Source organism: Phoxinus phoxinus (assembly GCF_949152265.1).
Source record: "Phoxinus phoxinus genome assembly, chromosome: 15".
NCBI classification, from domain to species: Eukaryota; Metazoa; Chordata; class Actinopteri; order Cypriniformes; family Leuciscidae; genus Phoxinus; species Phoxinus phoxinus.
In genome coordinates, this window is record NC_136890.1 from 25,462,929 (window position 1) to 25,484,022 (window position 21,094).

The 21,094-nt window shown below is 39.5% G+C and overlaps 1 protein-coding gene across 12 annotated transcripts in view; it reads right to left on the reverse strand.

Annotated features, from left to right (window-relative positions):
• Window positions 1-21,094, reverse strand: part of glis1b (GLIS family zinc finger 1b) — an 81,488-nt gene that overhangs the window by 30,532 nt on the left and 29,862 nt on the right. For 11 of the 12 annotated variants that reach the window (XR_013800525.1, XR_013800526.1, XR_013800527.1 and 8 more), the window contains exons 5-6: window positions 16,887-17,076; window positions 13,559-14,768 (exon numbers count right to left, since the gene is read on the reverse strand). Coding sequence is in view for 8 of the 12 variants with exons in the window: in XM_079638079.1 (XP_079494205.1) it covers window positions 13,559-14,768; window positions 16,887-17,076 (1,400 nt within the window). In the remaining 4 variants the exon portion in view is untranslated. The remainder of the gene's footprint in view (window positions 1-13,558; window positions 14,769-16,886; window positions 17,077-21,094) is intronic. The other variant, XM_079638082.1, reaches the window with a different exon arrangement.

A 21,094-nucleotide genomic window follows, 5' to 3' on the forward strand; every position in this document is an offset into this window, starting at 1 on the left:
TGACATCCAAATTGCCTCAGCGCTCTCAGATATGCAATACAGGGTCTGTCTGCGGGTTATGGTGATGTTCTGTGATCAGCACTTGTACGAAATCGATTCTGGTTCCTGTTGGAGAACGAAAGGTGTTACGAGGTTTACCGCTGAGCGCCTGGAGTAACTGTGACCTGTAAAAGAGAAACCGCCGACACGTCTTTCGGCACGGAGAACAGCGGAGCTCAGATGGAGTGGCTAAAAACTACAGGCGAAAGCGAACATGTGCCTTTAATCTGCCTGTTTCCAAATGCCCCCTGGCAACCACAGCAAAGAGCAGAAAAACGTAAATGGATGAAATTATATCCATATGATTCAATGAGACAGCTAAGGGGAGACAGGTTTCTCATGCACTTCATCAGGGTACAAAATTAAACACAGCTTAGCTAAAACATTCGCATTACATAGTTTACACATTTCATTTCCACATCCAAACGCCACTCGTTTTAGCAGCCAACTTCATCTGTTGCTAATAGGAGGCCTAATATGAATCAAAGATCTGGTTAATTTCGCTCTCTCTCCCTCTCTCTCTCTCTCTCTCTCTCTCTCTCTCTCTCGGAACAGCGCTGAAGGGAATTCACTTTCGATTATTCTCAGGAATCTTTGGTTTTTCTTTGTTGCTCTTTTGCCCGTTACTTTCAAATTTCAAAACATTTGATTCATACCTAATGTGATGCATACACAAATCCTCAGCTGACAAATGTTGTCCAGATGGGATCGAAGGCTTGGTCGATGGAAGTAGTGGAGGAAGTAGTCATGTAAATGACTAGCAAAATTGCTCCGAACAGCCTTTTTTGTTCTCATGCAACACTGGTTAAACCAGATTGAAACCCATGTAGGTTGTAGATGGGACCTTCACAGGAAGCAACCTATGATGACTAAATTGGGCCTCTCGCATAGTCATTACGCACCCCCCCACCTCACTCTGAGCAACGTTTTTGAAGGAAATTGAATTGAAGGTGTATTATGGATTCTGACCTCGCCGCTATGGAAGTCAGACATTAGCAACTTATGCTACATGTGGGAATCCTGAACTAGAACATGCAGGAAACATATGGATCTTTATGGGAGCACTTAACCCAGAGTCGTTCTGGGGCGTACCGTCAAAGTGTTACCAGCCAGAAGATATAGTGTCTACCAAAACTAGCCGTGATCTTCTTTTGACCTAAGAATAGATTCAGATTTACACAGGGAGAAACAAGTGAAGGTCCTCTTCCATGTCAACTGTTGCTTCCACATGTTCTCTTCCTTTCTAAAAGCTGAACGTTCTCTGACGTCCCTCGCTTGCTGTTGCATTTGAATTTATGACTAGGTGGCATGCTCATTATACAGTACATCCTGAAAACAGATTAGTGTAAGTAATCTAATATACAGTACCTGTAAGCACTCTTCTGAAATGCATGGCCATGTTTCAGGCTACATACCAACATAATCCATTCTGATTTAAAAAAAGTTGGTTGGCATTGTATGGAATGGATTTTGTTTCTTTTAAAATGCCAGATTCTATTGAAACAATGTGAAGATGCTGGATATGCTGCTGAAAATTCAGCTTTGCCATCACAGGAATAAATCATATATTAAATGTATTAAAAAAGAAAAGAGTATTTTAAATAGTAATAATATTTGACAATATTTCTGTTTTTACTGTATTTTTGATCAAATAAATACAGCCTGGTTACGTATAAGAATCTTATATCAAAACATAAAACCCCAAACTTTCTGACCCCAAACTTTTGAACACTTATAATGATTTGAATTTAACTAAATTGTCAGAATATGTTACACAGAATATTTGATTTGTACATTAGCAAAACTATAATTTATATGCACACAGATGCAGGTGATACATATTCAGCAACAATAGTCGTCGTCACAGGAAGAGGGTCATTTACCCCATTTCTGATTTTTAATTGTGTGCCATCAAAACTAAATTAGCTAAAGTTTCCATTTATTTTGCTTAATAAAATATTGGATGATGCATCCTCACATCTCTATTAGTACTGTAAAGGCACACTGTTCTTCTTAAGTGGGCCATCTTCCCTCATCTTACCCTATATATTGCAGGCCTAAAGACCTGGCACCATTAAATTAGTGTCAAATTTATTTAATCCGTGTTTTCTTTGTTAAACCGAACACCAACGAAACCAAACAGCATTCTCGGTTTCCCTGGCCGCAAAGCGCTGATGGACACCAAGCACAGTCTGTCACTCCAGTAACCGGCCTCTCACTCTCTCCGTTCTAAGTATCTCTAATAGCTAATTAGAGAGTATTACACTCGCCCCGATGCCTTTACAATACCACCGAGCCATCAGTTATCTCCCCGTTTCGTGCAACATGAACCAGGGTACAGTGAGATGCAATGAAACTCCTCAACATGATATGTGCAGTGGGTTCATGCCTGCGGAGGGGCAAATACAGCATTTGACACAGAAGGTCTCAGCGTCCATTAACCGTCAGTCCCCATCTACTCACTGACACCTGCTAGCGTTCGGTTCCCAGCGGCGCTGGCACGACACACGGGGTAACATGACAAATACTTTGACTGCAGTCGCTCAGAAACTTCCTCTTTAACTGGCCGCCATGAGAAACGTGTTGCTTTTACATTCGATTTATGGATGAGAATCACACTTGCTGAACTTTCATTACACAAACTCATAATTCTCATATATAAGCTCTTTATTTGAAAAAGTTGGCTGTCAGGGTCATGCCATACTTCTTAAGGTTCAAACGTCGTCCAAACTCTAGGCTAAACACCAAAAAAGGCCACATTTCACAACAGCTCTCGTTATATGACATTGTGAGGAACATATAAACTATAAACTCTCCTGACCGACGTTCGTTCTCTCGCCTTTTCTTTCCGCCCTCCACCCTGTTGGCATAATGTTCCGAGTTGACACAGCTGGGTCTGTCTCATGCCCACTCTCCAAGCTATTCTATATCTCCGACCTGACAACAAATACACATCCCAGACTGCCTTGCGCCTGCCAAGTCAAACACCTCTGCGTCAAAGGCTCTGTCAGATTCATGAACAAAACAAAACTATTCAAATGGACAATAGGTCAAGATGGCATGTTAAATGTTTTCCGTTTTGGTTGACGATGTAGAAAGGTCGAGTGACATCTAACACAGTTGGATTGAGAAGTAGAACATTTACGCCCTCCAGATATGTGATGAAATTGAACTACAATAGAGAAAAGCTTGCATTGTTGTCTTTTGGGAACCTGATTGTTGCGTTTCCCCTTCAGTATTTTCTTGTTTTGTTATTTTCTGTTCAAAAGTGCAGTGCAAGGGCAATTTATCAGGTCATATTTCAGAACACATTATTAATAATGATACGTCATACAGCATGACTGCACATTAAATCATGTGGAATCACAGTGGAATACGAGGACCAATGTTTCGCACTGAAAATAAATAATATGTAATAGTAAGACCAAGTCATTATTAAATGGAAATTGAATAGTGCAACAAAAAGATAAACTATTCGAAATTTGTGGGAAAAAAAGTAGATCAATTAAATAAAATAAATTAAGAACTTGTCTCCAAACGTTATTCAAATGCCTCAGGTCTCAGTGTCCTGTATTCCACAGTAAACGTTTTCATATTTATGGAGTATTTAACTAAAAATTTCTCATCACGTACTTGTTTACCTTAGCAGTAATATGAGTCCAGGTCTGGCTCTCGCTCCTCTCTTGGTATTTGCAAGCGAGACGCTGACGGTATTACAAAGCAGTGTGTTTTTTCAATGCTAATATCCACTTTCCATCTTTGCATTAAATTGTGCATGACCTAATCTAAGTCTTGGCTTTTCTACGCTGAAATACGAATTTGGCTCATCCGTGTCACTTGTTCTGGTTGTATTTAAGCTTTGAAGAGGATAATATTGAGTCTTCAAGGAGCCATAGAACGTGCTATTTTCTTAATTTTTCACTACTGTGGAAACAATGGCTGGACATTATACAGAGATTTGGAGCGTTTCTTTATGGTCACATTCAAGTCCATTAGAAACTGAATCCTTTATAGCTTCACAAACCTGTCATTTTAAATCAAATTTAAGGGGATGAGCCATGGGCTTTGAGGTCACATCGAATTTATCAGGACTCATCATGAGACCTTTAGTGAAGGAATGAAATCGTTGTTTGGAAAACAGTCTTTGGCGGTTTGTCACCGAAATGAACAAAACAAGACTTGTATGTCTGCGCTACTGATCTTTGGGAATCCACATCAATGAGGCGCACACAATAACAGACCGCATGTTATCTCGATGAAAACTCACAAGCACAAATGGAGCAGGCACTTTCATATGGAAACATTTCTGTTGGAACAGTGACACTAAGGTCATGCGTTTGATTCCCAAAGAGTGCATGAGCTGATTTTAAAAATGCCGTGTAAGTTGTTTTGGATAATACTTTATGGCAAATTGTACTCTACTGATCAAATGTTTGGGGTCTGGAAGTCTCTTGTGCTCACCAAAGCTGCATTTTAATATATATTTAAAATGTAATTTATTCCTCTCATGGCAAAGATGAATTTTCAGCATCATTACTTCAGTCTTCAATGTCACATGATCCTTCAGAAATCATTATAATATGCTCATTTGGTGCTCAAGGAACATTTGTTTATTATCAATGTTACAAACAGATGTGATGCTTAAAATGTTTGTGGAAACCATTTTTTTTTCAGGATTATTTAATGAATAGAAAGTTCAAAAGAGCAGTATCCTTGCTTAATTTCTTTCAAAAAATTATACTGACCTCAAACTTTTGAACGATAGTATAGATATGAAATGTAAAATCTTTCTGCCTCAGAGTAAACAAAAAAAAGGTACTGTGACTTGATATCTCACTATTGCAACTTCATATCTCAAAATGTGATTTTATATCTTGCAACTGCAACTGCAACTTTATATTTCACGATGTGATTTTATGTCTAATTTGAAACTTTAAATGACAATTACCTTTTACTCTACATGAGGAAACAGGTTTCCACACTTCCCTGGGCACATGCAGGAAAAATATTAACATTTTTAAAAGATAAAAAAAACTGATCTTTGGAAATTGTGAAAAAGTTACATTAGTTATTGAACTAGAAACATTTGGAGAATTCACTTTGCTATAATGGAGAACCAAGTTTCTAGTTTCTCACATTTCAAATTTATTACCACATTTCTTACGTGTAAGTAGTGAAATAAAAGCACTATAAAAAACTCTTTTAGCACTTGAATTTCATGAAAAATTAATACAACATATTTATTACCCTACAAGTCGAAGTGTAATTCAAGTATTGCTGGCTGAAAGAACATTAAAGTTCATGTAGGTAGGAAGTGCTGAAGTTACTGTTATTATCAATAATTGTTGAAATAGTTTCCAAGCCATACCTTCAAATGAATGTAAGGACTTGACAATATAAACAGACAAGCGCTTTGAGAAAGCGTGGACAGCTCTTCTGGCGGAGTATGAATAGTTTCATGGGGAGAACTCTAATTGGACGGTTGAATCCAGCTGTGAGTCAGCAGTAAAGCGCACCACGTCCTGCCAGATCTCCATATAACACCCCGCTTGAAATGTGGAACCGAAACTGCGTCTTTCCAGCGCACCACATTCTTACTGCACCCCCACACCCGTGACCGTCGCTGTGGCGAGGGGTTTTATGGAAAGGGCTTTTGGTGAAGATGTTGCTCTGGTTACATCTATCTGAGTGACAGCAGATGACAAATGTGACAGAATGCTGTCACAGCCCATACGTTTGTAGGAGAGAAGCTGTCACAAGCCTCCCACACTTAGTTTTGGGCTCTGTTCAGACCGCAGATGGGACGTGGTTTCGGACTAGAGGGGCACCATAAAGCCTCCAGTTATGTGGCTGTTTATTAACTGGGTTGGTTTGGTTTTGAGAGATACTTGGGATCCTAACCTGGCTCTCGGTTCTGCTAAGTCTCATGGCCCATCTGTATCTCAACAAACCCATTCTAGAACACTGGGATATTCAGTCTTAACTCAAAACTGTCCGTGCTCTGTTTACATGATGGGGTTTACGGCGAATGTTTGCGGAAAGGCTGGGTGTGATGTAAATAGCGCCTTGACTACTGTTATTTATTCTGAGGAGTGTTTGGCAGATGGCACCTGGCATCAGCTCCATGTCAACATGCTCTCTGTAGTGACAATGAGGAAGGTACTCTAAATTAAACACATTTATGACTGGCCCCGTGTACATTTAGGCCATAAAGGGCCCACACTGAGACATTAAATCACCATTATTCAAATTTATTACCACATTTCTTACGTGTAAGTAGTGAAATAAAAGCACTATAAAAAACTCTTTTAGCACTTGAATTTCATGAAAAATTAATACAACATATTTATTACCCTACTTGCGACCAAAATTTTAGAGACAAATGTCCTTTTTTATTAAAGGAATATTCTGGATCCAATAAGTTGAGCTTAATCGGCAGCAATGTTGTTTAACACAAAATTAATTCGGATTCATCTCTCCTTTTCAAAAATTTTACAATAAAATACTAACTGTTAACATTATATTTGTGCGGAAAAATACAACACAAATACAATTTACAACTTTTTCGTAATAACAACATTATGTCTAAAACCTTAACACAACTGTAAAAATCATGGGAACCAATGTACAGCTCAAAAATACACTAAAAGAAATAATGTAAATGTCTTCATGAAAATTATAAGCTTCACATTTGTCCTTAAATCCTATGAAAATTTGCCCATTTACTTCCATAAGTGCCTCACTGTAACTTTCTTTTTAAAGAAAATGAAGTATACGTTGAAATGATTAGGCTACTTGTTGTAACAAACATTATGTAACAAATGCTGTCTGATAGAGCTCAGCTTGTAAAACGTGAAACAGTCAATGCATATCAACTTTACAGAAAAATGTATGACTAAGGAGCATAAAAAATATGACTAGTTAACTTCCTTTAACTGTTTCCCTGCCGTTGACAGAATTTTCTTTTGATATATTGCATATTCAGATATTCATACAACAAAATATTCTGGGGGCCCATCAAAGTTTTGTGAAAATTATAAAGAAAAATGCTGGCGCTTACTGCACGGCAAAAAAGAAGAAAGAAAAAAAGAAACGCTGACGCTTTTTTATTTTAAAAGATAAAATAAGCTCAAATGTGCAGAAACATTACTACTGAGTGCCAAATATCTGTCTTTAACTAGCAACACTTCACTTTACAACAGCTCAATATTTTCTTGGCACACTGTGCAGCAGATTTTTTTTTATGTCACCTGGCTGGATCATGTTAAAACAACTGATTTTCCGCACGTTTGTGCTGCAATGCTAATAAACAATTACAGAAAATACAGACAGAGGTTATATGGGGCTAATAAAAATACTGATATTGAATAATAAAAGCAATATGGCGCAAATATAAATAAATAGTACTATATAGGGAAAATAGGACAATAGTAATAAAAAAAACTTGAGTGTTTCCACAACTTTGTGCAGTAAATAAACCAAATAAAAAGTGCAATAAATGTTCTCATATCTTACAAAGCTAGAATCAGGGAATAGTAAATTAAAGTTCAGTCAACAATCCACCTTTTTATGGAGATATTCCCCAGAGTAATTCTGACGAGGAGTACCTCCAAATATTAAGTTAATGGAGATCGTTTCAAATTACCTTTCACAGATTTGATGGAAAGTCCATTATAAGAGGACTAAAGGAAGACTTGTATTTTTCTCCATAGTATGAATGATGGGACTAACTTAAGCCTATTCATCCATGTATAAAACCATACATGCGTAGCATAAGGACTGTGTCTAGCAGGGCCTAGCGCTCAAAAAGCCTGAGGAAATTTTGGCCATTAGCTGTGTTTGGTCCCCTCAGTGTATTAGTAGACGATACGCCCCACTTGCAGGGTTAAACAGATTAGGCACTTGGATTCGGGACAGATATGAGTCTATGACACACTGCTAAAATAATGTGGCCATCAGTCTCTGTCTCACATTTCAGGTATATAATTAAATGTCAGGAAATTACTTACTCAAAATATAGCATGGCATTCCAGACAAATGTAATTAGCACAAAACATGTATGGATATTTCAATCTTTGATACCTGGTTATGCACATTTGAGGCCCTACAGCCATGAGGTGCATTGGCTGAGGTGAATGCCAATAATAAATAATGAATACCATAATGCCAGATTTAAAAATAAGTGTATTTAGCAGGAGAAAAGAGCTACCAGATATTTGACAATGATTATTGGTTAAGTAGCTATTAAGAATGCTTAAGTGGCAGAATGTAAGACAGGAAGAGAGAGAAGAGGAGTAGTGACTGGATTGCATTACTATACAGAATGACTGGAAACCTTTTACGGCTTGACAAGAACTTGGCCTGGCGTATTTGACAAGGAAAACAAGCACGATCCATCAATTCCCAGGCCTTTCATTCCACTGCCAAAACATCCGTCTCCTGACAAATCTCAGACGTTTTATGCCAGCAGTTTCATCATGCTAATATATGTATCACATATGGTCTCCGTTGCTTAGCTATTAGTATGACGAAAAGACGGCCGAGTCTCAGATCGGATCTGACAGCGAGCACAGAAAAAGAGGCGGATTTGTTGATCTTGAAATTAAAGATATAATTCAACCGTAACTTTCATGTGATGATACATTAGCGAGTTGAAGGTTGCAAATTATGAGCTGTAATTGTAAAAAACGATTCTGACCGTGTGCATTCTTCTGCAGTACCATCTGGAAACTTGGATTCAAGTGAAATTTATGACATTTCTGAAAACTCATATGAACAATGATTGTATTGGAAATCATTCACTCCACCTTCCCATTAAATACCCCAAGCAGAATAACCTCCCCGAGCCACTGTTTAAAACCAATTCGCCCAGACTCCCAAGATTCGGCAAATGGAGTGGAAACAGATAGGAAACAGCCCTCGAGTCCTGCTGCGTCAGTGCAGGTAACTGTCGCTACCTGCTAGCATAATGGGGCTTAGTGAGTTGGCAGTTGCTAAGCTAAATAGACAGGGCAGAAATGTCAGCAGCTCATTCTAGTACATCCACATTAGTATCAACGCCACTTGCTGCCTTTGCTGGGGCAAGCCAGACGGCTCGGGTTTCGCCATGCATTCAGAGGAAAAAGTCAGCTCATGCACAGGCCATGCGTTTTAATTAGCTAATGGCACGAGCCGTTTCATCTCCAGCATCTGTGTTGATTGCTCACAAAAGCCTCCATTTACTCCAAAACACGCCATTTTGGCTAAAGTCTGGGCCGTCTGCTGCTGGAGAATCCTGAGCGCCCATCCAAAAATCAGTCTAATAAATCTTTATATATACGTTTGCTGGTTTCACACTAGCAAAGGGGGGGGGGGGGGGGGGGGGGGGGGGGGGGAGGAAATTCCATGATCTATGTTTTTTTCCAGCAGGTTGTTTGAGCCAATTTTCCTTCAAGCAAAGGCCTGTATGTTCAAACTTTTAAACGAATGCGCCATAAGGGTGGCTCTGCAATTATTTTGATGAGGTAACAAAAAAGGTGTGGTTTAGGAAGTAAATACTAATATTCGTTTATATTACGAAATGTTATTAAAAATAAAAACATAATTTTTTGTGAGCCAAATGTTCAATGACCAACTGTCTGGCGATGGTGACGACAGAGGTGAGAAATACAAGCAAATGGGTGTGCATCGCTCAGAAACATTTACTGCTTTAGGTCACAAATCCAATATTAATTGCAAAAACCTGTCCTATGACATCTAGTGAACTGAATATTTCACAAATAAGAAACATTAAAACAGGGATCGGCAACCTCAGAGATAACAATGGGCAAACTATTAATTGGAGTAAAGAATTAATTGAATTATATTTTTTAATAATTATTAAAAATTTATTATTGTTATAAAACCATAGGTGAGGAAAATGTTTGATTTAATATTACTTGAAAAGACAACTTGAAAAAACTATGACAAAAAAACGCAAGAAATAAATGATTTGAACAAACAATCCTGTTCCAAAATACACACATATTTGCATCAGACATGTCTGAATAAATGTCAGCAGAGATGACGCAGGAAAAGGCCATAGTAAAATCTAAAAGGTTAGAGGAATTAATACAGTGTTATTATGACTATGAGAACTCAGTGACCGTTTAGTACAGTAGTAAACACACACTAACCACATAAAATACAGAACAGAACACAGCCCATTTACTAAACCTGTCACAGCAGGCACAAACTGCAGAAAATGTCAAGAGAACCTCATGTCGACTGCAAGCACGCTAAACCAAAGCCAAGATATTAATGTAATAGGATTAAACCAATACATTCAAGAGGAAATTCAATAAAGAAACGATCACCAATGTCCAATGATGCATGGATCTGCTCATCAAACATGATCAACTGGATAAGCAACATGAGTATTATCAACAGACACGCTTTGATGAGCATTTACATGATTTTCATGAGCTGGGATAGGTGATCTGAAATACAAAGTTGAATCCAGTACAGCACTGACGTATAAGAGCCCTGGGACAGTGTCGGGGCAGTAGTCGCTGGATAAATTTTTAATATTAATGCAGACGAGGAGGGCAAAAATCCAATAAACTAAAACAACACTTGAATTAGGCATGAAACACAACAGGATATTGCAGTAAGATTATGTTGTTTCCTTTTAGATGCCTTCTCCTCTGCTGTCCGACTACCACAAAACAGCCCGCGGTGCTTTTTAATTGGAGAGAGTGAACCAAAAAGAGGCTCTCAAACTCCGCAGAGCGGTTTTAAGAGGTCTGCCGAGCTCAGTGCTTGCAGATGTAGCTGCGTTTTTACGTGCCGGGGCATAAAACCGCGTCCAGGTATGGCCGGTGACAAAGCAGAGAGTCAGAACCCCGTCCTATGTTTGTGATAATGACTTTTTCCTGCCAAGGCGCTGCATGATACAAATCAAATGCAGCACAGCTGGTAGAGAGGACAAAGCAAGGGAGAGAAAGAGAGAGAGAGAGAGACAGAGGAATGAGGGAGTGTTGTGTTTGGATGCAGAGGAATCATGCCTCGTGCGCTCTCAGAGGAATCTGCAGTTGGAAAGATAATAAAGGGATTAGCTGGGTTTTCTGAAGCATTTGCTTCTAAATCAAAATGTCTCATCGGTTTCCTCTGCACAAATAGCTAGAATACCAACATGTCTTTGTATATTGCACGAGGGCCACAAATGCAACATGTTTCAGACAAAAGGGCATCGTTTCGGAGGGAAAAGTGAGAACGCGTCAGAATCTGAGCAGGGTCAACTAGGAATTAAATATAATTATTTAATTAATTTAATTTCTCCAATGTTTACAAGGTACTGAATTAATCAAAATGAGTTTTCATTCAGAACCACTCGGTTTGTGTCTTGTTTGAAATCTGTACTTTAACTGCAAAATTACAGAATATAATCATTTGAATAAATATCATTAAATTCCATTTTAAATAAATAAAAAAACAATCAAAACTGCAAAAAACAGACTCACCCAGTAAAATAATTCTGCTACAAGTTAAATCCTCACAGATTTATTTTTAGACACAACAATGTTTTGTCTTAAAAAAATAATTTAAATATGTCAGTAGTTAATATTTGCCAGCCCTAAGTTGTTAACAAAACACCTGAAATCTTAATTGCCACCTAGGCTACACATACAATGGGTTGGGAATCACTCAATAAACCACTAACACTTGAAAATACTTTCACGCTTTACTTTACTTTACTTTTTTTTCTCCTATTTGCGTAGGGAACGATAATATGATTCTAGCAAAAAAGAGACTAAACTTTGACAAAGATGGCTCAGTGAGAGGCCCTCACTATATTCAGAAACAATGTCCAGCCATTTAAAAACAATACATGGGTTTGTTCCTATCTTAGCATCTGCTTAGTATCGATCTGAGTAAAATGAGTGTTTGTTTGTTCTGACAGGCTGTGACACCGGGGCTGGTCTTGCCACATACTCCGGACAGAGTTTTGAGAGGCAGAACAGAACCCCTACAACACTATTGTAAAGGTTGAAAAAACAAAACAATAATGCATATACAACTAGCCAATGCAACAAGTCACGAAAAGGATTTCCAGAGCTACTAAATTTATGCCACAGAGCGCGTAGCAATGCCATAAAATATAGTTGCACGTTTTGGAAGGAATTTACATGATCTAATTACATCTGTCAGTCCAGCTGCTGTGAGCTTAGAGTAAACCAACATCCTCTGGAGAATAAACAAAACTTGTCATTAATAACCTCAACGGAACTGCTTAATGCTAGCTAATATAAATGTTACCCTTGTAACATACTCCACATATTAGCGTACAGCTGTCTCCTATTGACATGGCTAAACAGATCATTTGGATACAAAAAAAGGTATCCTGGCATTTAAAGGAATAGGCCGACTTTAAAGCAGTCTGTTTAAGTATCTGTAAAATAAAAGCCGTTTTGGACAGAGTCTTGTATATGAAACAGAATATATCTGACAAGAAATCCAACATTCTCCGATTGAGCAACAGAGGGGAATTTCGCTGGTCATCTCCTCTGCGGCTCCGTTCTTACAGACTACTACATTTTTCCAAGTGTTTAGTTTGGATAAAGAGCCAATTCGCTCAATACTTGTGGGATGGCTAAATGTTTAAACCTCCCATTTAAAGGGATCAAGTGCATGCATTATTTGGTTATGTTAAACAGATGTGTAGTTTCTTTTTTATCTCAATCATTTAAAACGAGAGAGAGAGAGAGAGAGAGAGAGAGAGAGAGGGGGGGGGGGAAGGGGGGGGGGGGTCTTAAGAAAACAAACAGAGTTTCACCCTACACAAATTGTGGACTAATTGTGTATTTGGACTTGTGCATTGGTGGGGCTGGAGCCATTTTTCCACTTGAGCTGAGAATGTTAGAAAAGGCACTTTGACATTGATTAGTGTGTTGACTTGTGGAATCAGAGAGTTTTACCTGGATGTTTCGGGTTTCACCACAACACTATTTATACAGCTAGACTACAGGTCCAATTAAATACCCAAACCCGTCAGTGGAAAAGTTAGCTGCGCTTTCGGTTGAAATCATAATTTCTCATGCCATGTGATATGGTTGTGAAAAAAAAAATGTTGAGGAAAATAGGCATAGGTGGTCCATTGAAAGCTGTTACAAAAAAAATTAAGCTTCCAAATCTATTTCTCGAATAAAACTGACATAAAATTTAAAAAATTATATTTGTGAAACACTTTTGAGGGGCCTTTAAAGAGAGATTTGATTTAATAAAGCTAAATGAAAGAATTATTTGTCCTCTGTTGATAATACATACTTAAAAACTGATTTTAAAACTGACCTTCTTAATTAAAAATAATTATACCGGCATTCGGTTTCACAAACTTTCCACTCAAATTAAAGTCATTGAGGATTCCAACTAAAACTCAGTCCAAAATACTGCTTATGCCTTTTCAAGGCCATTTCAGCTGCCAGTTATAATCGCCTCTATGAATTTCATTACGGGAAAATTGTGCACTTTTGACAGCCAGTTAAAAACTGTGAACGCTTACCATGCATTTGTTAGGTTTTTCTCCAGAGTGAACCCTCATGTGGATGAGCAATTTGTAGCGGGCGTTGAAGGGTTTGTAGCGACGGACACATCCGGCCCAAAAGCAGGTGAAGTCCTCACCCTTTCGCTGGTCGATGTGGACCTTCTCGATATGCCTAACCAGTTCCTCCTGCTGCTCGTACGCCGCGCTGCAGTCAATCCAGCGGCATACCTGCTTATCACTAAATACGTCCTCCCTGTCGCTCACCTGCTGTTCGACCAGGCCTGTGGGTTTGGGTTGTGCCAGCAGGCCTGAGGGTGGAGACTGCTGCTGGCTCTGAAGATGCAGTAGAGCTCCTGGGCCGGAGCCCATGTACTGGTGCAGGTGGTAGGGAGGGGGCATGGGCGGCCGTGGGGGGCCTGTTTGGTGGTGGTGGTGGTGGTGATGGTGGGAATGCCCAACGCAGTGGCTTCCACGGCTCGTCAAATGGTGATAATGATGCTGAAAGAGCTCCTCCTCACTTGGAGAGAAATCATCCACCGGTTCCTGTTTCAGCGAACAGCTGTCCAGCAGAGCACCGGGCTGTATGAGAAGTCCAAGCCCGTTGCCGTTAACCACGCCGGGCCCCGGCTGCATGGAGGCTACGTCCTCACAATGCTCCACTGATGACACTGAGGAGGATGATGACGAGGAGGACAGGGGTAGGAGGCAGGACGAGGTGGAAGGTGACGGCAGCTGAGGGCTGGGTGCGGGGAGAGGCTTGTGGGAGAATGCGGTGGCGGTAGGCGACGACGAATTGGTGCGCAGGCCGTTAACGCAGGACATCTGGGAGGAGCAGATGTTGGCGGCAATATCGATTCCCTCTGAGGCTGACTGGGAGGCCACCAAGAGGCAGCGTCTCTTCAGTCCGCTCGCATTCGGCCTTGCTGAGTGACGCGAGCTCGGGGACAAAGCTAGTGGGGAGGAGCCATCTTCATTATTAAATGGATACACAGTCACCGCCATTGCCGACAACGACAGAACAGTTGCTAAGTTACTGTCATCGCCGCCACCACCGCTGTTCGAACGGTCCAATTCCCTGCGACCTGCTCCCATCCCTCCTGAAAAGTCGCTCAGGGCCGATCCCAGCTTGTAGCCCTCCTGTTTGATGGGGTACGATGGCAAAGCATGACACCCATTGACGCCACCGGACAGAGACAACGAGCTGAGCTCCGTCTGAAAGCCAGCAGACCTGCGGGAGAATGAAACACACCCAGAGGAATATGAGGAGCGTTTAGGCAGAACGGAGCAGGAAGAATATGCACACTATTAAAAGCCCGGGCCTGTTGAAAGATAAAGGCCAGGGTTTCTCAAAGTACTGCCAACTCTGCACTGTCAGACACCACGGACACAGACAAGCTCTGTGCTCCGGTCCTGGCAAGCCTGCACTCTCAAACATCTCTGTTAACACTGACAATGCTTGACCAAAAGCGGTGCGATTGGAGATTCATTTTGCAAACCCTTACATGGTCTTATTAGGCTATAATGTTGGTTTTGTGCTGATCAGAAGCTACTTTTTATGTTCCCCTCTCTTACAGGAAACAGTCACTGGATGGGTTTCCACTGCGGTGTACTTTAAACACTGGTTAGATCCACCACAAATGCTCCTGAGCAATTCCATGAATAAATGAAGCAGGAAATTTGGCCTGAACTATGGCTATGAATGGGTATTTAAAAATAAGAAAAGAGAGAGATGAATACAGGCAGGCTGTCATGCTCTGCGTATGACAGGCTTTGATGACACAATAGGGGTTAACCGAAGCCTACATGTGGGCTAAATAGAAGTCACCTGGTTTTGGAGGTATAATAGTGGGCCTCTAAATGCTCTGTGTTTACAATACTCCCCATTATAGTGGGAATCTTTGCCCCCCCTTGAATGGGGGTCAAATTTCCCTGTGCGTCGCTGTGATCTTCCACATAATAATTCCTGTCAGTTTGCTCATTATGGATTTGTGTGCAAAGCTCTGGAATGATGTGAGAAGGGCCCTCTGTCCCAGCAGCCTATGAAGGATTTTGTCTAAGTCCCCTTTTCACTTGGTGCCGGAAACCGCTAATGCTAGCGCACTGGCTTAAATGAAGCCTCAAGTTTGTCATGAGTCACTCCATTCAGGCTCACCACTTCCTGTTTGGCAGGAGCAGTGACATACAGCGACAATATTGGGAGAGTTGGATGGCGTGTTTGAGTGAAAGCACTTTGGAAAGCATCCCTCGCTGATACTATGGGTTTCAACTGTACTGCGGCTACACAGAAGTCAACAGAAAACCGAGGACAGTCTCTTTCCCTAGCCGTTTAAAAAACAAATGCAGCCAAAAAGCACCATCAGTCCTGCAGTGTTTGACGGGCTTATTTGACTTGTTCCACACTGCCTTAAGCCTTCATAAAACAACCTACATTATTTGACTTGCAGATATGCTTACAGTCTTAATGTAATTAGCATCCTATTGTGCAACTTTATATTTTGAAAAGTGTGTTTAATTGGTGTCCTTGTCTGTCTTACAATAACTTAATTTACTGATAATCATGGATAAAAAAAAAAATCAAAAACAAATCCTTTTTGTTGGTTTTATTTGCAAACTAAATAAACGTATTGGCTTTACTTTGGGGGTTTTAAATTTTTTTTTAAAAAGAGTTCTAAAACACTACTGTCCAAAAGTTCAGGGTTGGTAAAAATGTTTTAATGCTTCTGAAAGAATACAATGACTGCTTTCTATTTTAGTATATTTTAAAATATAACTTATTTCCGTGATGCAAAGCTGAATTTCAGCACCCATTACTTCAGAGTCTTCAGGCACATGATGCTTCAGAAATCATTCTAATATTCTGAGTTTGGTGCTCAAGAAAAGCTTATAAATGTCTTATAAAACTTTTGTGCTGCTTAATATTTTTGTGAAAACCGTTATAAAAAAATTATTTTAAAAGATTTTTTTGAAGAATAGAAAGCTCAAAAGAACACCATTTATTTGAAATAGAAATCTTTTGTAACATTATAAATGTCTTTACAGTCACTTTTGATCAATTTAACAGCAATACTTTCTTAAAAAAATGATTTACCCCAAACATTTGGTGTAAATAAGTTAGTGTAGGTGGGAGGCGGTGTATTCACAATCACTCATGAATATTAATTTGTTTATGCAAAATAAATTACAATGATCTTTCATTGTTTTAGCAAATAAACAGTCAAAATGTTCAAAATTCACTTAATATTTTAAATAGCGCATTTAGATACTGTTTTATCATAAAAGTAAGTTCTAATGTAGCGACTGTTCTTGCTGACCTATCCAAGTGCTCAAATGTGCAGGGAGGTCTCACCTGGCGTCTCGGTGAGGGCTCTCCTGCAGGTGGAGGTTCTGTCCGGGCTGCTCACAGTGGTTTCTGTGGTGGTACTGGGCTCCAGACTGAACTGGCAGGTTCTGCCCACAGCGCAGTGAGGTTCCTTCTTCTGCTGCCAATTCAGGAGCGCACTCCTTCTCTGAACAGAATGAGATACATCCTCCATTCACTGAAACAGGTGGGAAATACAATAGGTAACAATTACAGATCTTTAAATCATTTGTCAAACATTTAAATCCATTGCATGGCTTTCTGGAATACTTGATTCTGATTGGCCAATATTCTCAACTCAAATCAACATTTGTCAATTTATGTATTTGGTAAGTGAGATGCAGTGTGTCATTGCACAAGGAGAAACTGAGAGTATAGCAAATGTAATCTAAATGAAATATGATTTCATAGTGTTTGGAAATATTCATTGAAGGAAAGCCAACACTCTTTTTGACTCCAGTGTGGGTGCCTGCATCTTTCAAGTTTTTTTATGAACTCAATTTCAGCAATATTATTTGCTCACAATGATGATATTAATAATGCATCACCCATTGAAGTCTGATCAAAACCAGCATCTAAACATGTGTATAAAGCCAAACCAAAGACAACAGAGGTTTGGTAAGATATTGTTTCCAACTACACAAAATGAAAAGGTGACAAGTAAATGCTTTAAAGCAGAGAAAAAAAATGTGAGGGGAAACAAAGAAATTAGTGTTGAGAGGCGAGAAGAAATGAGAGAAAGGGAAACGATGGAACAGAAGGTCACAAGACACGCAGGTCCTGTAAAGCACATGCTGGATCCCTGAACTCAATAAACACACTTTTCACATCCATTCAAAGAATAATGGTTGTTTATTACATTTTGGAACATTTTTTCTTGGCTTAAAAATCCCATAGTTGGAATGTCAAACTGTGTTTGTGTATAACATCACTGCTCGCTGAGCTAAAGCCATGGGCTTTCTTGCTTCATCTGGAGAGGATTGAGAGGTTTGTCAATGACGTTGGGATAGTTTGTTTCACACAAAAACTAACGTTCTTTTAATTACGTCCTCCTATTCTTGCATCCCTTAGTAAGCTACTATGCCTTGCCCACATTTTAAATAGAGATGATATATTTGAAACATATTTTAGACTTGATTCCTGTATGCGACGCTGATAATCGGTTTCACAAGAAGCCTTCAAATGCCACAAAATCAAGTAGAGGTAAACTATACTGCTGATGTGAGGTGCAGAGAGAATATAGCCAGAAGCCACAGGAATTTTCAACACAAATCTGTTTTACAGATTTTCACAATTGCTCAATATCATATCTGGGATGCAATTCTAACCACAAAAGGCAGCTTGTGAAAACAATTTTGCTGTTAGCCCTTTAGCTGAGACCCTTTAACCCCCCAAAATAGCTATTTAAGCAACCATGAAGAACTGAAGACACACATATGTATGTTTTTTCGAAATAGCAGGTGAACTTTTGAGGCACTGTTGATTAAATGCATAACAACAGTCACAGATAGCAGATGAAATGCCTTTGCTGAAGGTGCTGACTGGAGTTTAGATGATTCTCCCTAATCCAAACTCTTGTGCAACACAGAAATTGCACATCCAACTTGCAGAAGATGAGGCAAATGGCTCCGCATCAGAATACTTCACACTCAATATGCTTCTTTTAATGTATTGTTGTCCAACTCCAAAAATGTGCTGCCAAGTTACATCAATTCAGATCCAAGTTCACACTAAAAGCCTTGCTCTATATGGACAGAACTATGGGAGAGGTTTAAAGACTTGATGCTTTGTTTGTTACATTAACAGAATTAGTCACGGCAAGGCTGCATAAGAGAAGCTTCTCCACATTTGGAAAGTTGGACAGAACGTTAGATTGGATTTATATTGAATTTGCAATGGTAATTCACTGTTGAGTATTGCTCTGGATTTTGGTCAGAAGGTGGAAGTCTGTGAAAGCTCCCGTTGTGAAAGATGGGACAAAGAGAGGAAAAAAAAAGAAGAGATAAATTTGAATTCTCAGAGAGCAGTGGAATCTACAGTCTACTTGCACTAAAAACATCATGTATCATCAGATACATTACTAAATTTATGTTCTCTTGTATTCTAAAGTACTATTTTAGGGATTTATTGCACTTTTTATTGATTGAAAGGAAATTATTGGGGAGGCCAGATTCAAACCTGCATCTACCACATGAGCACCACAGGCCACGGTTCTAGGGGGTGCCCCCATGTCAACAAGTTTGGCCCCCCTCTGGCCCCCCTAAGTTTGGAATCGTATCACACAGATACAGAAAAACAGAAAGAAACAGAAAAAACGAAGACAGACTAAATCCAGAATAACTGTGGCAACGTTTCCAAGATGCTTGAAGAAACCTTCCTACAAAGTTACAGTACTCTGAAAAGTTTTAGGCACTTGTGTGAAAATGCTGTAAAGTGAAAAATAATGTCAAAAATAGATTTTATTTATCAGTTAACTTCTATTAACTAAATCAAATCAATATTTGTTGTGAGTGTGACCACCCTTAGCATTTAAAAAGGCTGTTGTCCTAGGTACACTTGTGCATAGTTTTTCAGGTAGCTTTGCAGGAAAGTTTCTTCAAGCGTCTTGGAGACGTTTCTGCAGTTCTTCTGGATTTAATCTGTCTCAGTTTTTTCTGTTTCTTCTAGGGTGGCCATTTCCAGAACACCAAAAAGGAGGACACTTAGCGGCATTTAGTGAGGCAAGAATAATTGGAGTACTAGCAACTACAATACAATTTTGTCCATCATATCGATGGTATCATGATACAGTGATTCTGAAATAGCCTACTCTATTCATTGCCAGACAATTTGATCTACTATCTTGATGTAGACCTATGTGTAATAAAAGAGGCAAAAACGTGTTTGTTCACAGTATTTGTATTTATTCAAGACATTGTGATGTCCGTTTCAAAAACTGACCACTGAGAAAAACCTGTCTTGCAAAGTGCACAGTGCCTGAAAACATAAAATTTCTGGAAATAAAATAAATACATAAAATAAATACATACACATTTCAGTTCTTAACAAAGAAGTACACCCTCTGCAGCAGCTCAGGCGACAACAGCACTTGATATACATTTGTGCTCTTTTGTCCATTCCGGATTAAATGAGGTCTGACGTTTCGGCATGTTAACGTTATGATATGACGAGCATGTGGAGGCTTGTTTACGTTTTTAACCAATGATAGATCAGATATTTATTTGACACCGCTTTCAGCCAATCGTTTGTTTGACCAGAGATCTTACGGCATTAGACGCTGCGTCCCAATTAAGATTCTAGAGCGGGTGTTTTTTAGGCCGATTCAGCGCAACTCCAAAAAGGAGGACAAATGAGAGTCCGGCTTGAGGCTGTGCCGGACAGGGGGCTTAAAATCCGTACAGTCCAGCCAAAATCCGGACGTATGGCCACCCTAGTTTCTTCATGTAATCAGAGATGGATTTGAAGATGGTGAGATCAGATCTCCGTTGTCAGACTCCTTGTGCTTACAAAAAGGAAGGCAAAAGGAATGTTTGGAAATGTAAACTGATATTTCCTATTGACACACTACAGCCAAATATATATAACTGGCTTTTTTGGGATGAAAATACTAATGTGCCTAAGACTTATGCACAGTACTGTGTATATATACAATAGAAACCTTCAAAAGAGCTTCTTTCCCAGACTTGTCATGAAAAATCAAACGGAAAAGGATGGTTCCACACATTGGCTCTCCTCTATACCTGGAAGACAGACAGAACACAGAGAAGGATGTTTCTCCTGCACTCTCAGAAGACCTCTGATCCTTGACCAAATGTAAGAGAGGGTAAAGGAGGGAGCAGGTTTGCAAGCATTCAGAAGCCATTAAGGAATGACAATCTTGGGTGTGAGATCACTGCTGTGCGGTGCCAATAACACCTGAGGGTAAAGCAGAGCTCTGTGATGAAGACCAGACTGAGGTGCTGGCTTCATTCACAAAAAACACAAGAACAAAATCACAGAGCAGAACCCAACCGAGGGGAGAAAAACACTTCCATTGTCGATCTTGTTTCACATGTACAAAAGAACAAGGCTTTTGGACTCTGAACAAGTAACACAACTGTTTTATATGGCAAACGCTCCCATGCTATATATCCATCTTATCCAGACACATCAACTTTTAAAAAGACAGAGAAAACATTCCATATATTTTGTTGTTG